The sequence below is a fragment of the Notechis scutatus genome, chromosome 2, assembly GCF_049901735.1.
Source record: "Notechis scutatus isolate UNSWTSFEM ecotype Mainland chromosome 2, rNotScu1.2, whole genome shotgun sequence".
In the NCBI taxonomy this organism is placed as follows: Eukaryota; Metazoa; Chordata; class Lepidosauria; order Squamata; family Elapidae; genus Notechis; species Notechis scutatus.
The window spans coordinates 113893226-113914072 of NC_142010.1; the positions used below are offsets into that span (position 1 = coordinate 113893226).

The 20847-nt window shown below is 40.6% G+C and overlaps 1 protein-coding gene across 9 annotated transcripts in view; it reads left to right on the forward strand.

Moving 5' to 3' along the window:
- Nucleotides 1-20847, forward strand: part of LOC113411908 (voltage-dependent T-type calcium channel subunit alpha-1G) — a 227083-nt gene that overhangs the window by 80604 nt on the left and 125632 nt on the right. For all 9 annotated transcript variants that reach the window (XM_087955877.1, XM_087955876.1, XM_087955880.1 and 6 more), the window contains exon 9: nt 17861-18012. In XM_087955877.1, coding sequence (XP_087812003.1) covers nt 17861-18012 — 152 coding nt within the window. The remainder of the gene's footprint in view (nt 1-17860; nt 18013-20847) is intronic.

Genomic DNA, 20847 nt, shown 5'->3' on the forward strand with positions numbered 1-20847 from the left:
AGAGAAAGTCCAGAGAAAGGTAATCACTATGAAAATGAGTTTGGAAACCTAGTGGTATGAGTAACAATGGAGTATTTTAAGACTGGAGTTGGAGAAAGTCATTTTCAAATATCTAAAGAGCTATTATGCTGTGTTGTTTCTGAGAGCAGAACTGGAACTGATGGGTAGAAATTGCATTTCAGCTGATCCCTAGAAAGCCTCTGCTAAGAATATGAAGTTTTCAAAAGCAAAACTGGTGTACAGAAGGAATGGTGGTTTGTTTTTCACTGGGAAAAAAAAGTAAAGGAGTCCCAATGGATTTTATTTTTTATTTATTTATTTATTTATTTATTTATTTGTTTGTTTTTTGTTTATTTATTTATTTATTTATTTATTTATTTATTTATTTATTTATTTATTTATTTATTTATTTGATTTGCCAATTGTTTACAAGATAATAAGTATAAGTGTATACATAGTTGTGAATACATGAAATGGGTACATATAAGAAAAATAAAAGAAGAATAAGAGAAACAATAGGACAGGGACGGTAGGCACGTTGGTGCGCTTATGCACGCCCCCTACAGACCTCTTAGGAAAGGGGTGAGGTCAATAGTAGACAGTCTAAGGTTAAAGTTTTTGGGGTTTGGGGAAGAAACTACAGAGTCGGGTAGAGTATTCCAGACATTGACCACTCTATTGCTGAAGTCGTATTTCCTGCAATCAAGTTTGGTGCGGTTCACTTTGAGTTTGTATCTATTATGTGCTCTTGTGTTGTTATGGTTGAAGCTGAAGTATTCATTGACAGGTAGGACATTGCAATGTATGATTTTATATACCATACTTAAATCAGACCGAAGACAGTGTAATTCAAGGTTTTCTAGTTCTAGAATTTCAAGTCTGGTGGCATAAGATATTCTACAACGAGTAGAAGAGTGGAGAACTCTTCTTGTGAAATATTTCTGGACTTTCTCAATTGTGCTAATATCAGATACGTAATGTGGGTTCCAGACTGATGAACTGTATTCGAGTATTGGTCTAGCAAATGTTTTGTATGCTCTGGTTAGTAGTGTGATATTACCAGAGAAAAAGCTACATAGGATTAGGTTAACAACTCTTAATGCCTTTTTGGCTATGTAGTTGCAGTGGGCTCTAGCACTTAGATCATTAGAGGTGAGTATTCCAAGGTCCTTTACAGAGCTTGGGTCATCAACAAGATCTTGACTATTCAGCTTGTATTTTATTTTCTGATTTTTTTTTGCCAATATGTAAGACAGAGCATTTATTTGTTGAGATTTGAAGTTGCCATTTGTTTGACCATTCTGATACATAGTCAAGATCTTTTGGTATTTGGTATCTTGTGGTATTGAACAGCTTTACATCATCAGCGAAAAGAACGCAATTGCTCTTAATATTCTGCTAGTCATTGCTGACTATAGAAGGTGATGCTCAGTGTTGGGATTCAAAAAAATTGATTACTGGTTTTGTGGGTGTGGCTTGGTGGGTGTGGTGTAACTTGGTGGGCGTGGCAGGAGAAGGATACTATAAAATCCCCATTCCCACCCCACTCCAGGGGAAAGGTTACTGCAAAATCCCTATTCCCTCCCCACTCCCGGGGGAAGGTTACTACAAAATCCCTATTCCCTCCGCACTCCTGGGGGAAGGTTACTACAAAATCTCCATTCCCTCCCCATCCCACTAACCTGCTTCCCAGCTCTGTTCTCCTTTTCAGGGCAACAAAAGAAGACCCAGCCGATCAGCTGGGACTCGGGAGGCAGGGAATAGATGAGGGCAGGGCCACTCAGAGAAGGTATTTGCCGGTTCTCTGAATTACTCAAAATTTCCTCTACCGGTTCTCCAGAACTGGTCAGAACCTGCTGAATATCACGTCTGGTGGTGCTCATCTCCATTTCAGCCAGTACTGTCCGAAGACATTTCCACGGCCATGGGGCCAGCATGATGTCATAGAGTGGTGTTATCTTCCCACCAAAGTGGTACCTACCGGTATTTATCTACTCACATTTGCGTTCTCCCCCCAATGATATTATTTAAGAAAAGGGCTACAGGCATATTGCAATCATGTCACATATAATTGAGTTTGTATTGGGAAGCAGGTTAGACTACTGGGACCACTTCCAAGGACTTTTCGGACATGTTAATTCCTTTAGTAGCTGATAGTGTCTAATCTGGAGTCAGAAATCCCTAGATTGCTCAGAGGGGTATATTTATTTAAAACACTTATTAAATAAGAAGGGTAGGAAGGGATTGAGTGATATTGGATTTCTAGACACCAAAGGTAATTTGCTGTTCAAATAATTAAAAATTGGTCTGATTTCCAGTAACACTGGGACTCTAACCATAAAACAGTTTTAGAGGACTAGAAGAAAATGAATTTGCCATAGGTTGCCCAAAGAATAGCGGTTAACATGGCTTCACTGCTCAAATTTAATTTCCTTGAATTTGAAACTATCCCAATTAACAAATTTTGGATTTGACAAAGCGGAAATGATAGTAGATATTTCCAGATGATTACATCTACAAGATTCAGATTAAAATTGCTATTTTCTAGAGACCTGTCAGATACATAGGCAACTATGCACATATTCATATTTCTTTTTTTTCCCCAGAATTATTGAACTGCTCAGGAGGAAGTCTGTTGGTTGGCATGTGTTTCCTAATTTTTGCTGGATATTCCGTTCATTAAGTGTTTAAAATTTCAGGTGTGGAGTTTTTATTACAGAGCTTCACTTATTTTTCTTTCCAAATTAGAGGAATTATCAGCTTTTATCAACATTTCAGCATTTCCTGATGTAAGAGTTGTCAGTCAGTGGGAAAGAGTGCCTTCTGAAGGGATATCTTCTCGTTCCCTGGAGGTCTTCACACAGAAGCTTAGTAGTCAACTGTACTCCTATATACTTTTAGGGTATCATGCAGAGGTGGCATTCAGCAGGTTCTGACCAGTTCTGGAGAACCAGTAGCGGAAATTTTGAGTAGTTTGGAGAACCGGCAAATACCACTTCTGACTAGAGATTTTACAGTATCCTTCCCCTGCCACGCCCACCAAGCCACGGCCACAGAACCAGTAGTAAAAAAAAACTTGAATCCCACCACTGGTATCATGCACTAAGTATATGGTTGGACTGGATGATCTCTGAGGTTCCTTCCAGCTCTATAATTCCATAATTCTTACACTCTGGGAATTATTACCCAATTCAAATACAAGTGGGTTTTTCATTACCTTTTTGGGTTTTAGATTTCTATTAGTGCAAGTTTCTAGAAGTATAATCCTACCATGCTGGTCCAGTGCAAGTTAGTAGATAGATGTTTTTCAACTTCCCAGTCTAAGCTGAGGGTCACTAGACCAATTGGCTTCTAACCATAGGTCTACCTACCTCTAGTCTAGTACTTATACAGGTGTATGTATATATGTATGTATGTATGTAGAGATATATAAAGTATACCTATACCTATACACTATATAGGCAGTCCTCAACTTAAGTTCACAATTTCTGTTGCTATGCAAGGCAATTAAGTGAATTTTGCCCCATTTAGGACTCTTTTGGCCCTCGTTCTTAAGCAAATCACTGCAGTTGTTAGATTAATTGTATAGCTGTTAAGCAAATCTGGCTTTCCCCCATTGACTTTGCTTGTTGGAAGCTAGCTGGGAAGGTTACAAATGATGATCACATGATCCTGGGAAAGTGCAACTTGTCATAAATACATGCCAGTTGTCAAGCATCCCAATTTTGATTACGTGACAATGGGGGATGCTGCATTGGTCATAAGTGTGAAAACCAATCATAAGTCACTTTTTTTGGTGCTGTTGTAACTTTTAATGATATTATCTAAGGGCAACCTCTAAGGTAATGGAACCACTGCTATTGAATTGAATTATAGAGGATTTTCTTCCTGAAGTTGAGTAAGATTGACTTAATCTGCTTTTCCCACTGAATCATCTCGTGATGTCTGCCACATAAACAGCTTCCTAGAGGTGCTTGCTCTTTCTTTGTGATCTGTTCCACTGAAATTTACAGTGCAAAGGTGAATGTTTTAGAGCAGTGGTTCCCAAACTTTTTCAGTCCACCGCCCCCTAGGTGCTACAAATTCATCCTCGGTGCCCCCCACCCAGGGGTGGGATTCAAATTTCTGTGGGCGTGGCCTAATTTGGGGGTGTGGCTTGCTGGTCACATGACTGGGTGGGCATGGCGTGCTGGCCATGTGACTGGGTGGGCGTGTCCAAGTGACTGGCAAACCAAATACAAGTGGTCCTCACTTAATGGCCGGTTGTTTAGCAAGTGTTCTGCTTTATGACTGGCCTCCCCAGAGCTACTTGACCTATTTTTGGAGTTTTGACAGCTTTAGATCAGGGGTCTAAATCCCACCCCTGCTTGTGTGTGTGAGAGAGAAGGAGAGGGAGAGGTTGGATCAGATCTCTCTCTCTCTCTCTCTCTCCCACCAACGCCAGAAAGCCACCGTCAGTTAAAATTCAAATTAGTGGTCTCCGGGATTTAAAATTACGAGTTTGGTGGTCCCTGAGGTCCAAAGGTTTGGCGACCCCTGATCTTAAGGGGTAAGCCTGAGAGAGGGAAAGAGAGAGAGAAAAGAAAGAGAGAGACAATGAGAGGAAAAAAAGAAAGAGAAAAGGGAAAGAAAGAAAAAGGGACAGACAAAGAAGGGGGGATGGAAGGAAGGGACAGAAAGAAAAAGAAATAAAGGAGGGAGGGAGGGAAGAGAAAGATAATGAGATATCTATTCTAGTCCAATCATCTGCTCCAGCAGGGTTAGAAGGGAGTGTGTGTGTGTGTGTGTGTGTGTGTGTGTGTGTGTTCTCCTTGTAATTTACCAGTACATTTTGGTTTTGCCTTCTTCAGAATTGGCACTGTAATACATTGGGGGAAAGTAATTTTTAGGGTGGAGATCTGGTCCAATGGATCCTGTTTAAAGCCTCAACAAAATGTGGGAGCTTCCTAGTAGTCTTGACCATGTTTCGTCCACAAAACCTTTAATAGAAGCCAAAGATGTTTCAATGTGGAGAAGGGCCTCAGTCTAAACTAGGCCTCATTCAATCTGATGCATCAGGTCTCTCTCTCTTTCTCTCTCTCTCTCTCCCTCCCTCCATCCTTCCCTCCCTCCCTCTCTCCCTCCCTGCCTCTCAGACTAGCTTTGCTCTACCTTCCCGATTTGCCTGCGAGACCAGTGCTTCGAACATACATGGATGGATGGATGGATGGAGAGAGAGAGAGAGAGAGAGAGAGGCAGGCAGGCAGTCAGGCAGTCAGGTAGGAAGGCAGGCAGGCAAACAGACAGACCTTTGGGATGGATGGATGGATGGACAGAATGCAACAGCAGCAACACTTTGGGAAAGCGGTGGCAGCAGCTTTTCCCAACATGCTGCCGCATTGGAGGCGCCGGCTCAGAAGTGGTGCTAGTCAATGGGTGAGCCTACAGGGCTGACCGGCGCCTCTTAGCATCCCCAAGGGGGCCGGCAGAGGGGCGCTAAGAGGTGGCAGGTTCACCCATTGACTAGCACCGCTCCGGAGCCGGCACCTCCAATGCAGAAGTGGTGGCACATTATGTGCCACCGCGGCCGCGTTCGATGCGTCGCCCCCTGCCACCTCTTAGCGCCCCTCTGCCGGCCCCCTTGGGGACACTAAGAGGTGGCAGGGGGGCGCACGTTGAACACGGCCGCAGTGGCACGTAATCTGCCACCGCTTCCGCATTGGAGGTGCCGGCTCTGGAGCGTTACTACAGTCAATGAGTGAACCTGCACGGCCAGCGCCTCGAATGCCCCCCTGCCACGTCATAGCGCCCCCCTGCCGGCTCCCTTGCCTCTGAGCACCCCCCTAAAGCATCCCACTTTGGCAACCACTGTTTTAGAGGATGGACAGGTTTAGAGGATGGACAGGTTTACCTTATAGTAATTGTTCATTTACATTAATAGATTGTCTCTATAATGTGTGCAGCCGTCTGTAGTTTAGGCTCCATATTTCTCAGACTCCAATCTTGGATTTCAGGCTGAGCTGGGATGGTACCTTGAATGGTTGCTAGGAGGTGGAGGTGGGTCCGTATTCCTGTGAGCTGTTAGCCAAGATTTTAAAGAAGTGGGGAGCTCAGGAATCTGTACTTATTTTTCTTGAGGATATTTTTTCCCTCTGAGAAGCCGAGTTTGGAATGTATAAACACAGAATGGTCCTTATTGTCTGCTCAGATGATCTGATCCAGTAGGATTATCAACATCTATAATCAGACCCATAGGGAAAGAGCCCAAAAATTCACTCATTAATCTTTGCCTTGGTACAGAGGCTGGCATGTTTTCTCTCAATTGAACCTTAGTAAATTTGGAAATGAAGATAAATTTAGAACCTTAAACCTATCCCAATATCTGCTCTTTTGCTTCATCACGGTCAGCTGCAGTTTGAGGGAAAGATTGACTGGGGAATTATTATGTAATAAGGGCAAATAAACTTTCTCTGCAGTGATTAAGATCGTCCATCTGAATCTTTGCATGACATAGTCTTTTAGTCTCAGTGTCAGATCTCTGATCCCTCTTCTCAGACATGGTATGCATCCAATCTTAGCTGTTTATTTGAAGTACCACTTGAACACACCTGAGTGTTTTCTACAGTGTTAGGAACAAACCTTTTAGCAGACAGCAGTTGCATTTATTGCAGGCAAATGGGTGGGCTAGAATTACATAAACTCGTTTTCTCAGAGAAACGAATCATTATTTGTTGATTTTTAAAAAATCAGAACCCCAAAATTCCACAAGGGGAAATGTGTATGAATAGGAAGAACCCAACATCAAATAATACTGGGCAAAAGATAAATAAAATCTGATATGCAGATACGGCCTTTAGCTACAGCAAGGTGGACCACCATTTCCATATTATGAGCCAGTTCAAGACAAATAAATCATTGGGGACAAAAAATAAATTCCATTTCCTTTCATTTGAATGTAAATAAACTGAATATATAGATACTATAAGGTTCTTGGATATTTAATAATTTCCCATTAATTTATCCCATTAAAAGCTGCAGGTTAACTGCCCCTTTAGAAGACCTTTGGGATTAAGCTTTGTACATGTACATGCATCTATGGTTTGGGAGTTCCCGCAGCTACATAACAGGAAGTGCAAAAGACTCAGAAGAAACCGTCCCAAACTTCTCAAGCTGTAAAGGAGATGGCACAGGATAAAGTGCTCTGTTTCCTGTCTAATATACCTGGGAATGCTGACAGATACCCCTACTTTGCATATAGCCTGTATCATAAATGAATTTATCTCCAAAATACATGATTTCAGCATGAAAATGACTTCACCTAGTGGTGAGCATATAAAAGCAAGAGAAAAGTGTAGAATAAATTTTTGCTATTTTGGGAAAATATTGTCAGTGTGCATTTGTAGATGGTTGAACAGGTATTTTAAATATTGTATAACTAACAGATTTAACCCGCTTTATAAAAACATAGATTAATAAATATATGTAATACAGATACAGTCAACCGAGAACAAGGCATTTCCACCAACCTAAAGTTTCTTCACTTTTTCTTCTAAGCACCTTGAGCAGTCTTCCTCTTCAGCAATTTGGTTGACTTTAAGTACACATTCTCAATTCATGATCACAAAATAAAAATCGAAATTTAAAGATTGTGGCAATAAACCAATCATGGTGATCCCAATGATAATTAGCACTTTGGGTGCCATACCAAAAAATCTTGGATGGCACTTCGAAAATCTGCACATTGACAACATTCCCATCTGTCAATTGCAAAAGGCCACACTCTGCTTGGATCTGCAGATATATTATGCTGATATGACATCTTAGGTTCCTGGGAAGAACTCGTTGCGTATGAAGGCCAACACCAACTAAAACTCACATCTTTGTGAACAGTATAATAATAATAATAATAATAATAATAATAATAATAATAATAATAATAATAATAATAATGTAAACTACAGTGAAAAAAGATTATTCGCTAACTTGTGGGGCAAGAGAAAGAGAGGTGAGATCGTCTGATGGTGTTGGCTTATATCCGGCCTATCAAACTGACAGTTCACGGGCCAGGTACGGCTCGCACAGGCCATACTTACCCCAGCTCTGAAAAGGCAAAAAACATTGCGATACGGCCCACAATGAGAACGGATTTAACACCCCTGGCTTATGTCATAATCAAACTGAAGGCAAAATTGAAAAGGGAATGTTTTGAGTACTATTTTTTCAATAGGAAGGATATAAAACTAATAAACAGAAGTAGTCCTTGAATTATGACTCTTTGTATCATAAATATTCAAAGTTGCATCACTGGAAAAAGTGACTTATAGCCTGTCCTTATGCTTACAACCATTGTGTTGAGGCATAGTCACGTGGTTGCCATTTTTGACCTTCCCACAAGCAAAGTCGATGGAGAACCCAGCAGGGAAGGTTGAAAGTCCTGGTTATATGACATCTCAGTTAATGACTCCACCACTTAAAAATGACTTTTCTGGTTTCAATTGTGGTCATATATCAAGGTCTGCCAGTACATGGAATGTTCTCCAGCCATCAACACAACAGTATTCATAGAGAGGACTGGTTGGTATTAGCTGACTGATAAGCTCATTTTATCTCTCAGTATTTCCTCAGAAGTCAAATGTTACTCATCTGTATAGAAACTATCCCTAGAGCAATATGTATATAGAGGATTGCAGTCTTTGTTAAGAAACCTGATATGAAAGCTGTTGAATATACCCTGTTTCTCCAACAATACGGCCTCCCCCAATAGGAAGTCCCAGCATGTTTTATAGGCATGAAATGAAATTAAGCCCCTCCCCCAAATTAAGGCCTATATTAAAACATGCGAAATGGGGGAATGGCTTGCCGTTAGGAAGTACTTTTGTTGCACACCGGATATGGTGCTGCCTGCGTTGACTCCGATACGAAGTGCCCCACCAACGCCGAGGTCAACATCCAAGCCGTCGCCCGCCCACCCGCCCAAAGATGCAAGGGGGAGGAATTAAGTCACCCCGAAAAGACAGCCTAGCCATTTTTTTGGGGCTCAAAAAAATAAGACCCGGACTTATTATATGAGAAACACGGTAAGTACTAATAAAAAACTGCGAGTATCACAGCTAGGGTGTTTGCAGGCTGTACAGTTTATTTCATTAGTGCCAAAGTGGAGGTTGAACGTAAGAAATCTGCAATATGAAATGAGACAGAGCCTAATGGGAGAGGAGAGAAAGCAAGGCAATAGACATATAATGGAGGGAAAATGATGCTAGACCAAATTTTACCTGGCAGTTGTTTCAGGAAAAAAAGCCATAGTGGCATAATTAGAAGCTCTAAGTAGACATGGTCATGTTTTTTTTAAAGTATATTCTTTTTTATTGTTAAATATAATTTTTTCCCAGCCATCCTCCTCAGAGCATTCTTGTTTCCTTTCAATAGTTAATTACATGCATCTTTTCAATTTTATGAATAGTAGAAAACTCAGGCTAAATTCCAGACAGGAAAGCATATTAATAAAGGTGTATAGTTGTTGGATAGAGGAAAATGCATGTTGAATTTCTGTTGGTCCGGTAGGCCGAATAAAGTCTGGCTCCCAGCAAATCTTGTTGACAGGTTAGATAAAAAAAATGCTGCTGTTCTTCTCTAGTTTTGATGATACATACAGACAAACATGGGATTATAAAACACACTTTTCCTTAAGTATGTTCTTATGTAAAGAAGTAAGATGAACATGGAACATAGAATTAGATGCAGACCATTGGCAAAATCATTTTTGTCTGAACAGAAAGAAAGCTATCATATAAAGTTTATTGGATGAAGCTTTGCAGCTGGATTAATTGAGGTCAGAATTTAGGTTTTCAACTTGAAATTACCATAGATGGCTTCTGAGGGAAAGAGGGCCCTTTCACCCTTTTCTGGACACCGATAGCTAGAAATAACATCTAATTTTATTTTCAAATTTACGCTAGTAAAAAAAAAGATCTTGGTTTCTGAAGGCTAAACAATCACACTATCAATAAAGATAATTTGCCAGTAGACTTTGGGAGGGGAATAAGTTTTTCTATAAGATTCTTACACACCAAAATAGCTAAAGGAAGAAGAAAAGACAGAGTATTTCCTTGATCTGCTTATTTTGATTTCTCAGCAGATGTAACTAAATCTGTTTCCCTGCAAACATGTACCGTATTTGCCGGCGTATAAGACGACTGGGCGTATAAGACGACCCCCCAACATTTCCACTCAAAATATAGAGTTTGTTATATACTCGCCATATAAGATGACCCCTCCACTTGGAGGCATGTTTTTCAGGGCAAAAAAGTCATCTTATACGCCAGCAAATACGGTAGTTATTTTGATATTATACATATAAATTCGTATTTACATGTGTCTGTCTATCATTTATCACTAAGACACTGTGTAAGCAACATACTTACTCTGCTTTACAGCAGTAAAACTAAATTGAGTAAAAAAATTGAGTAAAACTATATGACCAATTCAAACATCCAGGGTAAATTTCATTTAAATTAAAAAAGTAAACAGATAACAGATATTCAGAGTTGGAAGGGACCTTGTAGGCCATCTAGTCCAACCCACCCACCCCCGCCCAAGTGGGAGACCCTACATCATTTCTGACAAATGGCAGTCCAATCTCTTCTTGAAGGTCTCAAGTGATGGTGCTCCCACAACTTCCGAGGGCAAGCTGTTCCATTGGTTGATTGTTCTCACTGTCAAAAAGTTTCTCCTTATTTCCAGGTTAAATCTCTCCTTGTTCAGTTTCCATCCCTTATTCCTTGTCTGGCCTACAGGCGCTTTAGAAAATAGCTTGACCCCCTCCTCCCTGTGGCAGCCCCTCAGACCACTATTGTTAGGTATAACATTGATACCAAATATGGTTTGGGTGAATAAATATATAAAACTTAGATATCATGGTTTAAGTGCTTATCACTTTAAGCACAATGCAGCAGGCAATTAGCCGATTAAGGGTGCGGTTAGAAGTTACAATATAAGGAAGCATTAGAAGCTGGAAAGCTTACTGGCTGTAACTGTAACTGTGTGCTGCTGCGACTAACTGTGATTACTGACTGTGAGTGCCTGTGACTGAACTGTTATTGTTTGCTACTGTTTGCTGATTTACTGCGTAAGTCTACTGAATATCCAGCGTTTGTTTCTCTGGAGAGTGAAACCGGAGGAGGAGAAGATATCTTTATCGGCTGATAAAGATATTGCAAGGACTCTTAACTTGGACTATACTAGTGAGTCATACTGGATGGAAATACTGTGAATGACTTAATGGACTGAATGACAATGTTTTCTGGATTAAAAACTATTTAAACTACAAACAGTGTTTGTGTTCAGTGTGTGTATACTCTGGGGCCCTTCCGCTCTCCTTTGGTTGCCTGGCTTGACTACTGCTGCAATACTCTTCTAGGGGTTAATTCCCAAAACCCTAACAACTATCATGTATAAACAAAATATACAACTAAATGTAGAAGTATAGAAAATGAAATACAAAATATGGAACACAACAATTACATTTATTTAAAATGTGGATAATTAACTAATCATCCAATATTTACACAGTGTGTATGTTATTCTGTGTTGGGAGTGAAGGATGTTTGAACTCTCTTAGATGGACTGTCTAAAGGAGCGTGTCTCGGAGTAGGCAGGCGTTACTCCAGAACCCTGGCCCTTCCCAGCGGAGTCCCTCGGGCTTTCCCACAACAGAGTCCTCTTGCAACGCGTCCGCTAGGTCAGCCAAACGATCCCGGGGGGGTCACCGGAAACGCCCTCCAGAAATCCCCGGGGCTGCAGCGGCAGGGCGGAGTGCCAGGGGCCGTGGGAGGAGCAGGAAGGCGGGCAGCCTTCACATGGCCCTGCCTGGGGCGACAGGAGCGACCCACACTCTTGCTCCCCCCAGTCGTTGCAGCCTTGGGTGGAGCGAGGCGAGCGGGATTCGAACCTGATTCAGAGACGCGGGGAGGCTCTTGGCGGAAGCGACGTGGGGGATCCGGGAAGCCAGAGGCGCCTTCGCTGCGTCCCACAAGCATCCGAAAGCCGGCAGTGAATATACCATATTTGCCGGCGTATAAGACGACCCCCCCACTTGGAGGCATGTTTTTCAGGGCAAAAAAGTCGTCTTATACGCCGGCAAATACGGTATGTTAGATTGGGGCAGTTGAATTGACCCAACCTGGTAACTCCCAGTATGTTGCATGTTGAATTTTGCTGCTCATAGATCACACTTCTCTCTTTGCTGAAATGAAAAGATGATTTTAAATATGTATGGGTATGCATGCACTTTGAAGGTTTTTTTTTTCCCATTATCCTTTGTGGGGTACAAGAAAAAGGACAAAAAACAGTATGATAGCAAATACATTGGCCTAGTTTAGCCTCATTGAATATACTTTGGGATGCAAGTTAGCATAATTTACTACTTGGAATTATGTAAATTACAGTTATTTCTGGTTGCTATAAAGTATTATTTCATCTAGAAGAAAGCAAAGCAAGCACTGTGGTTGTATGTGGCCCTTTAGTTAATTTTGTTGTGCTGTTTCTTCTGAATATTGAGTTCTGAGACATTGATTTCAAAGTGCAAGTTGCAGTGAAAATAGGGCAATGAGGAGCACGGTGAAGCAGCAGCAACAGCATTATCACAGCAATTGTTGCTATAGCTTATCTCATATCTTTTATAACATTGTACTGTTAAATAGAATCACATAATGGGGAAAGAACAGCAGTGATGGAATATTTGGGCATTTAGAATCAGGGTCTCCAACAAAGTAACTGCAGGTACCAATATGTCTGCAGACATTCCTTTCTTCCTTTTTAAATTACCTTTTTAAAAAAAGCAAACTAGCCTGCTGCATAAATGGATTTCTGTGAACCTAATGTCAAAGCTTTCTTTCTCAGAATGCTTTTGAGTCCTGTGACTGTGGCATAAATATTGTGGTGGACAGCAAGGTGTAAAAAATGACCAAATGTGACAGCCAGATAGTCGAAAACCCTTTACTTTACTTTTTGCATTGATACTCTGTCTTAATACAGATAGTCTTCAATACAAACATAATTGAGCCAATAATTATGACTTAAAGTCATTCCAGTCCTTAAACAGGTCGCTATGTGACTGTGCCCGATTTTATGACTTTTTTGTGGCCATTGTTATGTGAACATGGCAGTCATAAAGCGAACCCCATTTTGCTAAGGTAAATGTTGCAGTTGTTAAACAAATGCCTTGTCCTCAATGGACTTTTTTATTTTATTTTTTGCTGGAAAAAAATGGAAATAAATGCCAGTTTCCTGCAAAAACAATCCTTCATAAATTGTGGTCACTGCGGGATACTGCAAATGGCCCTAAATGCAGGGCAGTTGTTCAGCACACAAAATGCAATCGCATGATTGCAGGAGAGTGACAGCCATCAGTATGTCAAATCTGGGTCTTACGTAACCCTTGGGCAGGTCGGTTGTAACTTCAAATGGTCATTAAATGACTAGTTATAAGTCAAGGGCTACCTGTAAAGTTGCAGGTGATGCTGTGGCTCAAGTACAAAAGGGCACAGCTCATATTTCACCAGTTTGGCCTATCATGGTTAGAAACAGGTGCTCATGGTCAGAGGCATTCTTAGAAAAAACCTTAAGAGTTTTCTTTAACAGCTAGAATTTAGTCCCACCTGTCTGGAAAAGAATGAGGCGAGCCAAGGTGGTGATAGAGAGAAAAATTGCTGCTTCTTATGTAAATGTTTTATATATGTACCCAGAATGCATCAGCAAGAGCCAGTTTGGTGTAGTAGTTAAGGCATCAGGCTAGAAATTGGAAGACTGCATTCTAACACAAAGCTAGTTGGGTGACTTTGGGCCAGTCCCTTTTTCTCAGCCCTAGGAGGGAGGCAATGGCAAACCACTTTTGAAAAATGTGAAGGGCTGCAGGGACTTGTCCAGATAGTCTCTGAGTGGATATGACTGAATAGGGGGAAACTAGAATAACACCATATACTTTCAAAATCCATAATGTGCCCATTGACCCCAACCATTGGGTTGTTCTGTCTCAGAATACAGTTACTTACTGCAGTGAAGGGTTTCCTAGTGAAATAAAGCAGAGTAATATTTAGCACCACTTCTTATTCAGATATGATATCATTCTAAGATCAATGTAAGCACACAACCAAAGAACATATAAGCTGACCACATGAATGAAGCTTGTCTAGTGCAAAAGGGATTTCTGTCCAAGAATAAAAGAAATAAACCCAAGGCATATACCAGCCTGAGTGGCATGCAGCTCCAAGTGCGTAATAAATTAGTGGGATACTAGATTAAAAGGAAGATTTGCATTTCTATTGTATGAGCTTTCTGTATTTGCTTCAGAAATAATATGGTCTCCGGGATGAAAATAGTTACAAGCCAGCTCCCTTGGTGCCAGCAAGATTGTAAATAAGATATTTTCTCTTTCAAAGTACATGGTTTAATAAGGCAATTTAAAATTTTGCTACTGTGCAGCTCGCCCACTGTATGAATGTGCAAGAAAAAATAAATATTATGTGCTAATAAGGGCTACCTTCCTTCTTACCTCTAAGCCCCAGAGGAGAGTCTAATCACAGAGAATTGAACAGGGAGATGCTTAGAGTCTGTTTCCAAATTGCACTGTCTGCTGTTTCGTAGAAAAACCATGCAAATAACAAGGCCTGGCTTGGTGCTCCTGTTAAGTTTTGTTCCTTTCCTAAGCAGCCTTCTGTGTTTAAAACAAAAACAAAAAACATTCTTGCAGCTCTCTCCCATATATGCATATCTACCTTAAGATAAGAGTAAGAATAGTTTGCCAGGAGGCTGGGATGCCCATGAAGGCATTTGGAGTTGAGAAAAATATGGGATTATGGCAGTCAAAAATAGCCCTCAAAAGGGCTTTAGGGATTTGCCTGTCACACATATGGTGTTTCCTTTCCAGTCTCCCAAATCCAAGACTGGGACTAGTGTTCTAAATGTGAATAAATGAAATATATATATAGCTGAGCAGCAGAGAACCATGCTTCCCTAACTCACAAAACACATCCAACACCACTTTCTGGAATATTTGATGGGGCTCAGAATTTGAGAGAAACTGTTTAACATAAGGCTCTGCATCCAACTCCAAACAAGTAGCCAAATCCAGTATACCAAGATAACTGCTGGCTTAGTCTGAACTGGAAGGAGGAAAATAAAATATTAACACTTTCCTCCATGTTGGCATTATATAACTCTGCATATCTTTTGCCCAGACCTTTACGAAAGAGCCAAGAAATCCATGTTTTGAACAAGCCCTTTGCCTTGCTCTAGTTCAGGACTTCAGTTTTTAAATGCAAAATAAAACAAGAGTCATTTAGGTTCACTATAGAATTAAAATGAACTTTTTTTTTTTTTTTTTTGAGAAATGGGGTTTATTTATTTAGCATATGGCAAATACATGGACTTACATAGTGGTTCAAATGTTAATGTCCAGTCCACCCAGCCATTCAAGGACAGGATGGTCTATGTTGAAAAAAAATCAGACATTGGGCTGGTGTAAGTTCTTGATGGATATTCAGACACAAAGTAATGGGAATGAGAATGTGAGAACACAATGAGAAATGGGAAATAATCCCACACTCAGTCTTGGTCAGTGGTTTAAACTCCACTGATTTGGGTAGCATTTAAGCAACCCGATTTAAAACCCAGAAAAGGATTGTAGCCCTGACATGGACTTGCAATGGCTAAGTGCTATTTGTCTCTGCTTTCCGTTCCTGGCATAGGAAGTGGTTGTTCACTGATGTGGCAAGTGCATTTCCAGCAGCAGCGAGAGCTGAAATAGCATTACTAGTTCAGCCCTTCAAGGCATGGCAGCTCCATAGGGTTACAGCGATCTTGAAGGTCATCTGCTCTTATACTTCACTTGATGACTAGATTTTCAATATCAAATCATTCCCAAGAGGAAGAAAGAAGGTACCTGAAAAATGCAGGATGATCCTCCAGAATATACATAAGGTCAGAATATAGGTGTAGAAGGAGTCCCACAGTCAGAGTAACCAAGGTTCAAGTGATGCCTGCCCATATAGCAAGTCAACCAAATCCCATTTAAATGAGCTAAGAGGCATAAAGTACTTCAAGAAGATCCTAACTGTGTGTGCAGGTGCATCTTTTTCTAGGATGTGATTTGATGTTGCTTTTGCTCCTATGAATTTTAGGAAGACTTTGCCCCACCAGCCTCTGGCAAATGCCAGCTTAATTCATTGTCAGTTACATTCCAGAGGTATCAAGAGAGCAGACTGACTGTCCAGTTTTTTGTGGTGAAGTGTTGCACTGGAGGCAAACAGGTGAAAAGGCACAGTTTATAGGAACACTTGAAAACCAATCAAGAGATTTAAATGTGCACAAAAGGTGCTTTAAGGCCGGACTTGACTGTCTAATGCTCCCATTCCCCAAAGCTCTCGGCAATTGCAGAAACCTAGAGTGCTGAAATGCCATCAATCAAGTTGACCCAGTTCAGCATTATAAATTATGTTCAAATAAATTCAGTTAGTCTCAAACACAAGCTAACATATTTTTCTTTTTTTCTTTTTTTAAAGTATGTTGGTAAAAGCCTAAATGTAACTGTGAAGCTACAGATATGAACCATTTAAACAATAAAATATCAACTGACCCCAAGTGGGACTGGACAGTTTGGGGTCTGTTAGTGTTTCATATCCTCTCTGCAGAGTTTGGCCTGGACACTTCAGACCTCACTACATTATCAATCAGTAAATTGAGAACTGGATTCTTTTGCCTTTTAACGCTGAAGTGTTAATATTATGATATTTCTAAAATTCAAAACACTACCTGCATGTTTATAATACTTGTTTCATCTGAACACCTTTCACTAGAGGTGAGGAAACCGATAAACCAAGATGGGCATATAAAATATGTAGATGGCTGCACCCCTTTTATCAGAGCAAGTGATAAAACATTGAACGGGATCATATGCTGTGCTTTGCTGTGCTGGAAACCAGGAACGTTGTGTTTGGCTTCTCTTGCTGTAGCAGCCGTTTTGTGGAGCCATTTTGTTCATGGGGTTCTATAGAAATGGACCTCTCTGTGTATGTTTATTTTTCTATGTTGCTTGGTAAAATCACTATTCATACAAGGGGTCTATGGAGATTGTCAGTCATCCAGGTCATGGTTGTCCCAAAGATGCTTTTTCAGGAGGCAACTGAACTTTCTCGTTTTTCTTTGAAGACATTTCCCTTTCTCATCCAAGAAGCTTCTTCAGCTCTGACTGGATGATGGGGAACTGTCTGCAAGGAGTATAACTTCTTCTGTTCCTCACCATCCAGTCAGAACTGAAGAAGCTTCTTGGATGAGAAAGGGAAACATCTTCAAAGAAAAACAAGAAAGTCCAGTTGCCTCCTGAAAAAGCACCTCCGAGACAAGGGCTGTAGGGTTGATAGTTCTGCAATTCCTCGGTTGTTATTCCTCAATTGTATGAAGCACAAGAACACCATTATCTTAGCACAGGGCACTGCATCCTCCAAGCCTTTGGGTGTGCCTTTGCTCTCCTCAGCTACCACTGATTTTCTGGCAACAGGCTGGTTTAAAAGTTTGCTACGATAGTAAAGCATTGCTTTACTACTGCTGATTTGTCATTAAATTGTTAAGGCAATGGGAAGAAAGAGGATATGATCTAGTAAGCAAATCTTATCAACTCTGCCTTGAGTTTTAGGATTAGTTCTGACAATGGTAAAGAAGCTCCCAGCACTGCAAAAACAGGCAGTGGATGGCCTGCTTTTTATTCTGTCTGGTTGTCTGATATATTTATGGATGTTACAACTTACATGACTAGACATTGCCTGGCATTTCACAGCACACTGTTTATTGATCTTGACAATTTTATTTATCCTTGATTTTTTTTTTCCAGCCAGAAGAACTCACCAATGCTCTGGAAATCAGCAATATTGTGTTTACTAGCCTCTTTGCCCTAGAGATGCTTCTGAAGCTTCTGGTGTATGGCCCTTTTGGTTACATCAAAAATCCCTACAATATCTTTGATGGAATCATTGTAGTGATCAGGTAATTAAAACCAAGTTTTCTTAATTATGATAAGTAGTTGCAGGTCTATAACATTTAATCCAAACATTTTAAACTGATTTCTTCCAACTGGATTGTGCAATAAAACTGGTAAAAAAAAATTAAACAAGGGTTGAAATATTTTTTTAATATATTCATTTTTTTACTCACACGTTGTTTATAGTATGTTCTCTGGAACTGCTGACAATTCTAAGAGTTATAATCCATTTGAAGGATGTTCAGTCAAAATAAACTACTTTATGACAATACGTATGGTTATATTTACATACAACCATACTAACTGGCTTCTTGTTTTGATGAGGAGTCATAACGTCTAATACAGGGGTGCCCAACCCCCAGTCCATGGACCGGCACAGGTCCATAGCATGCCAGAAACTGAGCCATGCAAACAAGCAAAGCCCCGTTTGGGGATGCAGACAGCACATGAAACCACGGCCTCTCTGGTCTGCAGAAAAACCCATCTCCACGGAACCGGTCCCTGGAGCCCAAAAGGTTCCAGAGCCCCTAGTACAGAGGGGCTATTCAGTGTAATCCATCCATCACTATGGTTTTCTTTGCAGATAGCAATCACTATAAATAACAGCCCTGGCGACAGTACTTGCTTATTTTTTTATATCTAGCTGGCCACTTGCACATCACTTTACGAAAGGATGAAAGATAAAAATTTTATCTGCCAGTGTAAAGAGAAATTATTCAGCATTGAACAATGATTATAATTGAAGTAGAAAAAAATATGGCTCTCCAGAATGAAGACTACAATAACAATGGCACTTAGACTTATATACCGCTTTGCCCTCTCTAAGCAGTTTAGAGAGTCAGCATATTCCCCCCCACCCCCCCCACCCCCCCGCCCAACAATCTGGCTCCTCATTTTACCCACCTTGGAAAGATGGAAAGCGGAGTCAACCTTGAGTTGGTGAGACCCGAAATCCTGGAGCAAGCAGTGAGTTAGACTGCAGTACTGTATTCTAGCCCCTGTGCCACACAGCTCTTTGCATGTCTGCTCAAAGTGTTGTCCAAATGATAGCTATTGTCGATGGATACTGTAAGATAGCAGATCCCAACCTTTTTGATATCAGGGATTGGGTTTGTGGAAAACAATTTTTCCACAAATTGGGTGGGGGGGCGGAGGAGCACGCAAACTAGAGCCTGCACATGGAGTTTCACTTACCCACTGCTCACCTCCAGCTGTGTGTTTCCCGATTCCTAACAGGCCACAGACCAGTGCAAGTCCATGGCCAAGGGATTGAGGGGCCCTGCTATATGACTATTGCCTTCTTACAATTCTTTATTTTAAAAGCACATTTGGTTCTCCAAGTAAGGGCTGCTTCAATAAAGGACTGTACTCTGTAAATCAGGACATATGAATTCCTCATTAACATGAATTCCCTGAAGAAAACTCAGGGCAAATTATATGTAGTTTCTATTTGCAGAATTCCAACAGAAGAAATCCATTAACAATGTTCCCCATGCAACATTTATCCTCAGAGCACCTCTGTATCTGCTTTTCTACTTCGATGCATTTTTAGGGCACATAACAAAATCTGTTTGAGTGCATACAGGAATTAAAAAATAGCAACAACTATGAATGCATTTCCTTGTTTGTTGTTGCCCCACCCCCACCCCCCGATATCCTAAAGCCATTCAAAACATTGAAATGTATGCAATTCTTGACTGGGAGTATTTGTAAGATTCAGATCTTTCTCTCAGAGATTTCCAACTTTTCATCTGAATATTCTCAGTTAAAGAACATGAGCAGAAAAAGCCCTGTCAGTGAGCAAATGGCCATATACAACATCTTGCTGGGCTCTGTTTCCCTTTGGCGGTTAATTTTTTTTTAAAATTCTTTATGATTGAAACCAATGGAAGAAAATTAATGAATGCTATCCAACTAATTATTGATTTAGGAGATAAGCAGAAAACCAGTCTGATTTTTGAGCTGGTGGAGCTACAGCCCTCCCACAATACTGCCAGCATTACTCTTTTAGAATAGAATAACAGAGTTGGAAGGGACCTTGGAGGTCTTCTAGTCCAACCCCCTGCTCAAGTGGGAGACCCTATAGCATTTCAGACAAATGGTTATCCAATCTCTTTTTAAAAACTTCCAGTGTTGGAGCATTTACAACTTCTAGAGGCAAGTTTGTTCCACTGATTAATTGTTCTAACTATCAGGAAATTTCTCCTTAGTTCTAAGTTGCTTCTCTCCTTGATTAGTTTCCACCCATTGTTCTTGTCCTACCCTCAGGTGCTTTGGAGAATAGCTTGATTCCCTCTTATTTGTGGCAGCCCCTGAGACATTGAAACACTTAATATGCCACCTCTAGTCCTTCTTTTCACCAAACTAGACATACCCAGTTCCTGCACCATTCTTTATATGTTTTAGCCTCCAGTCCCCTAATCATCTTTGTTGTTCTTCTATGCACTCTTTCTAGAGTCTCAACATCTTTTTACATCATGGTGATCAAAACTGTATGCAGTATTCCAAGTGCGGCCTTACCAAAGCATTATAAAATGGTATTAACACTTCACGTGATCTTGATTCTATTCCCCTGTTTTATGTCTTTCTTCAATGTCAGAGTTCCAATGTAATAAAGAATTGCCTTAAGATGCTCAGAGAGGAGAATTGCTAGTCTAGATTTCTCCCACCAAAGAGATATTTAAATTCAGAAGTAAAATTCTGAAACTGATGAATCCTATGATCACTAGGACAAACCTCCAAGAACAACAGACTTGTTATAATAATACAGGTAGTCCTTGACTTACGAACACAATTGAGCCCAACATTTCTCAGTTGTTAAGTGAGACAATTGTTAAGTG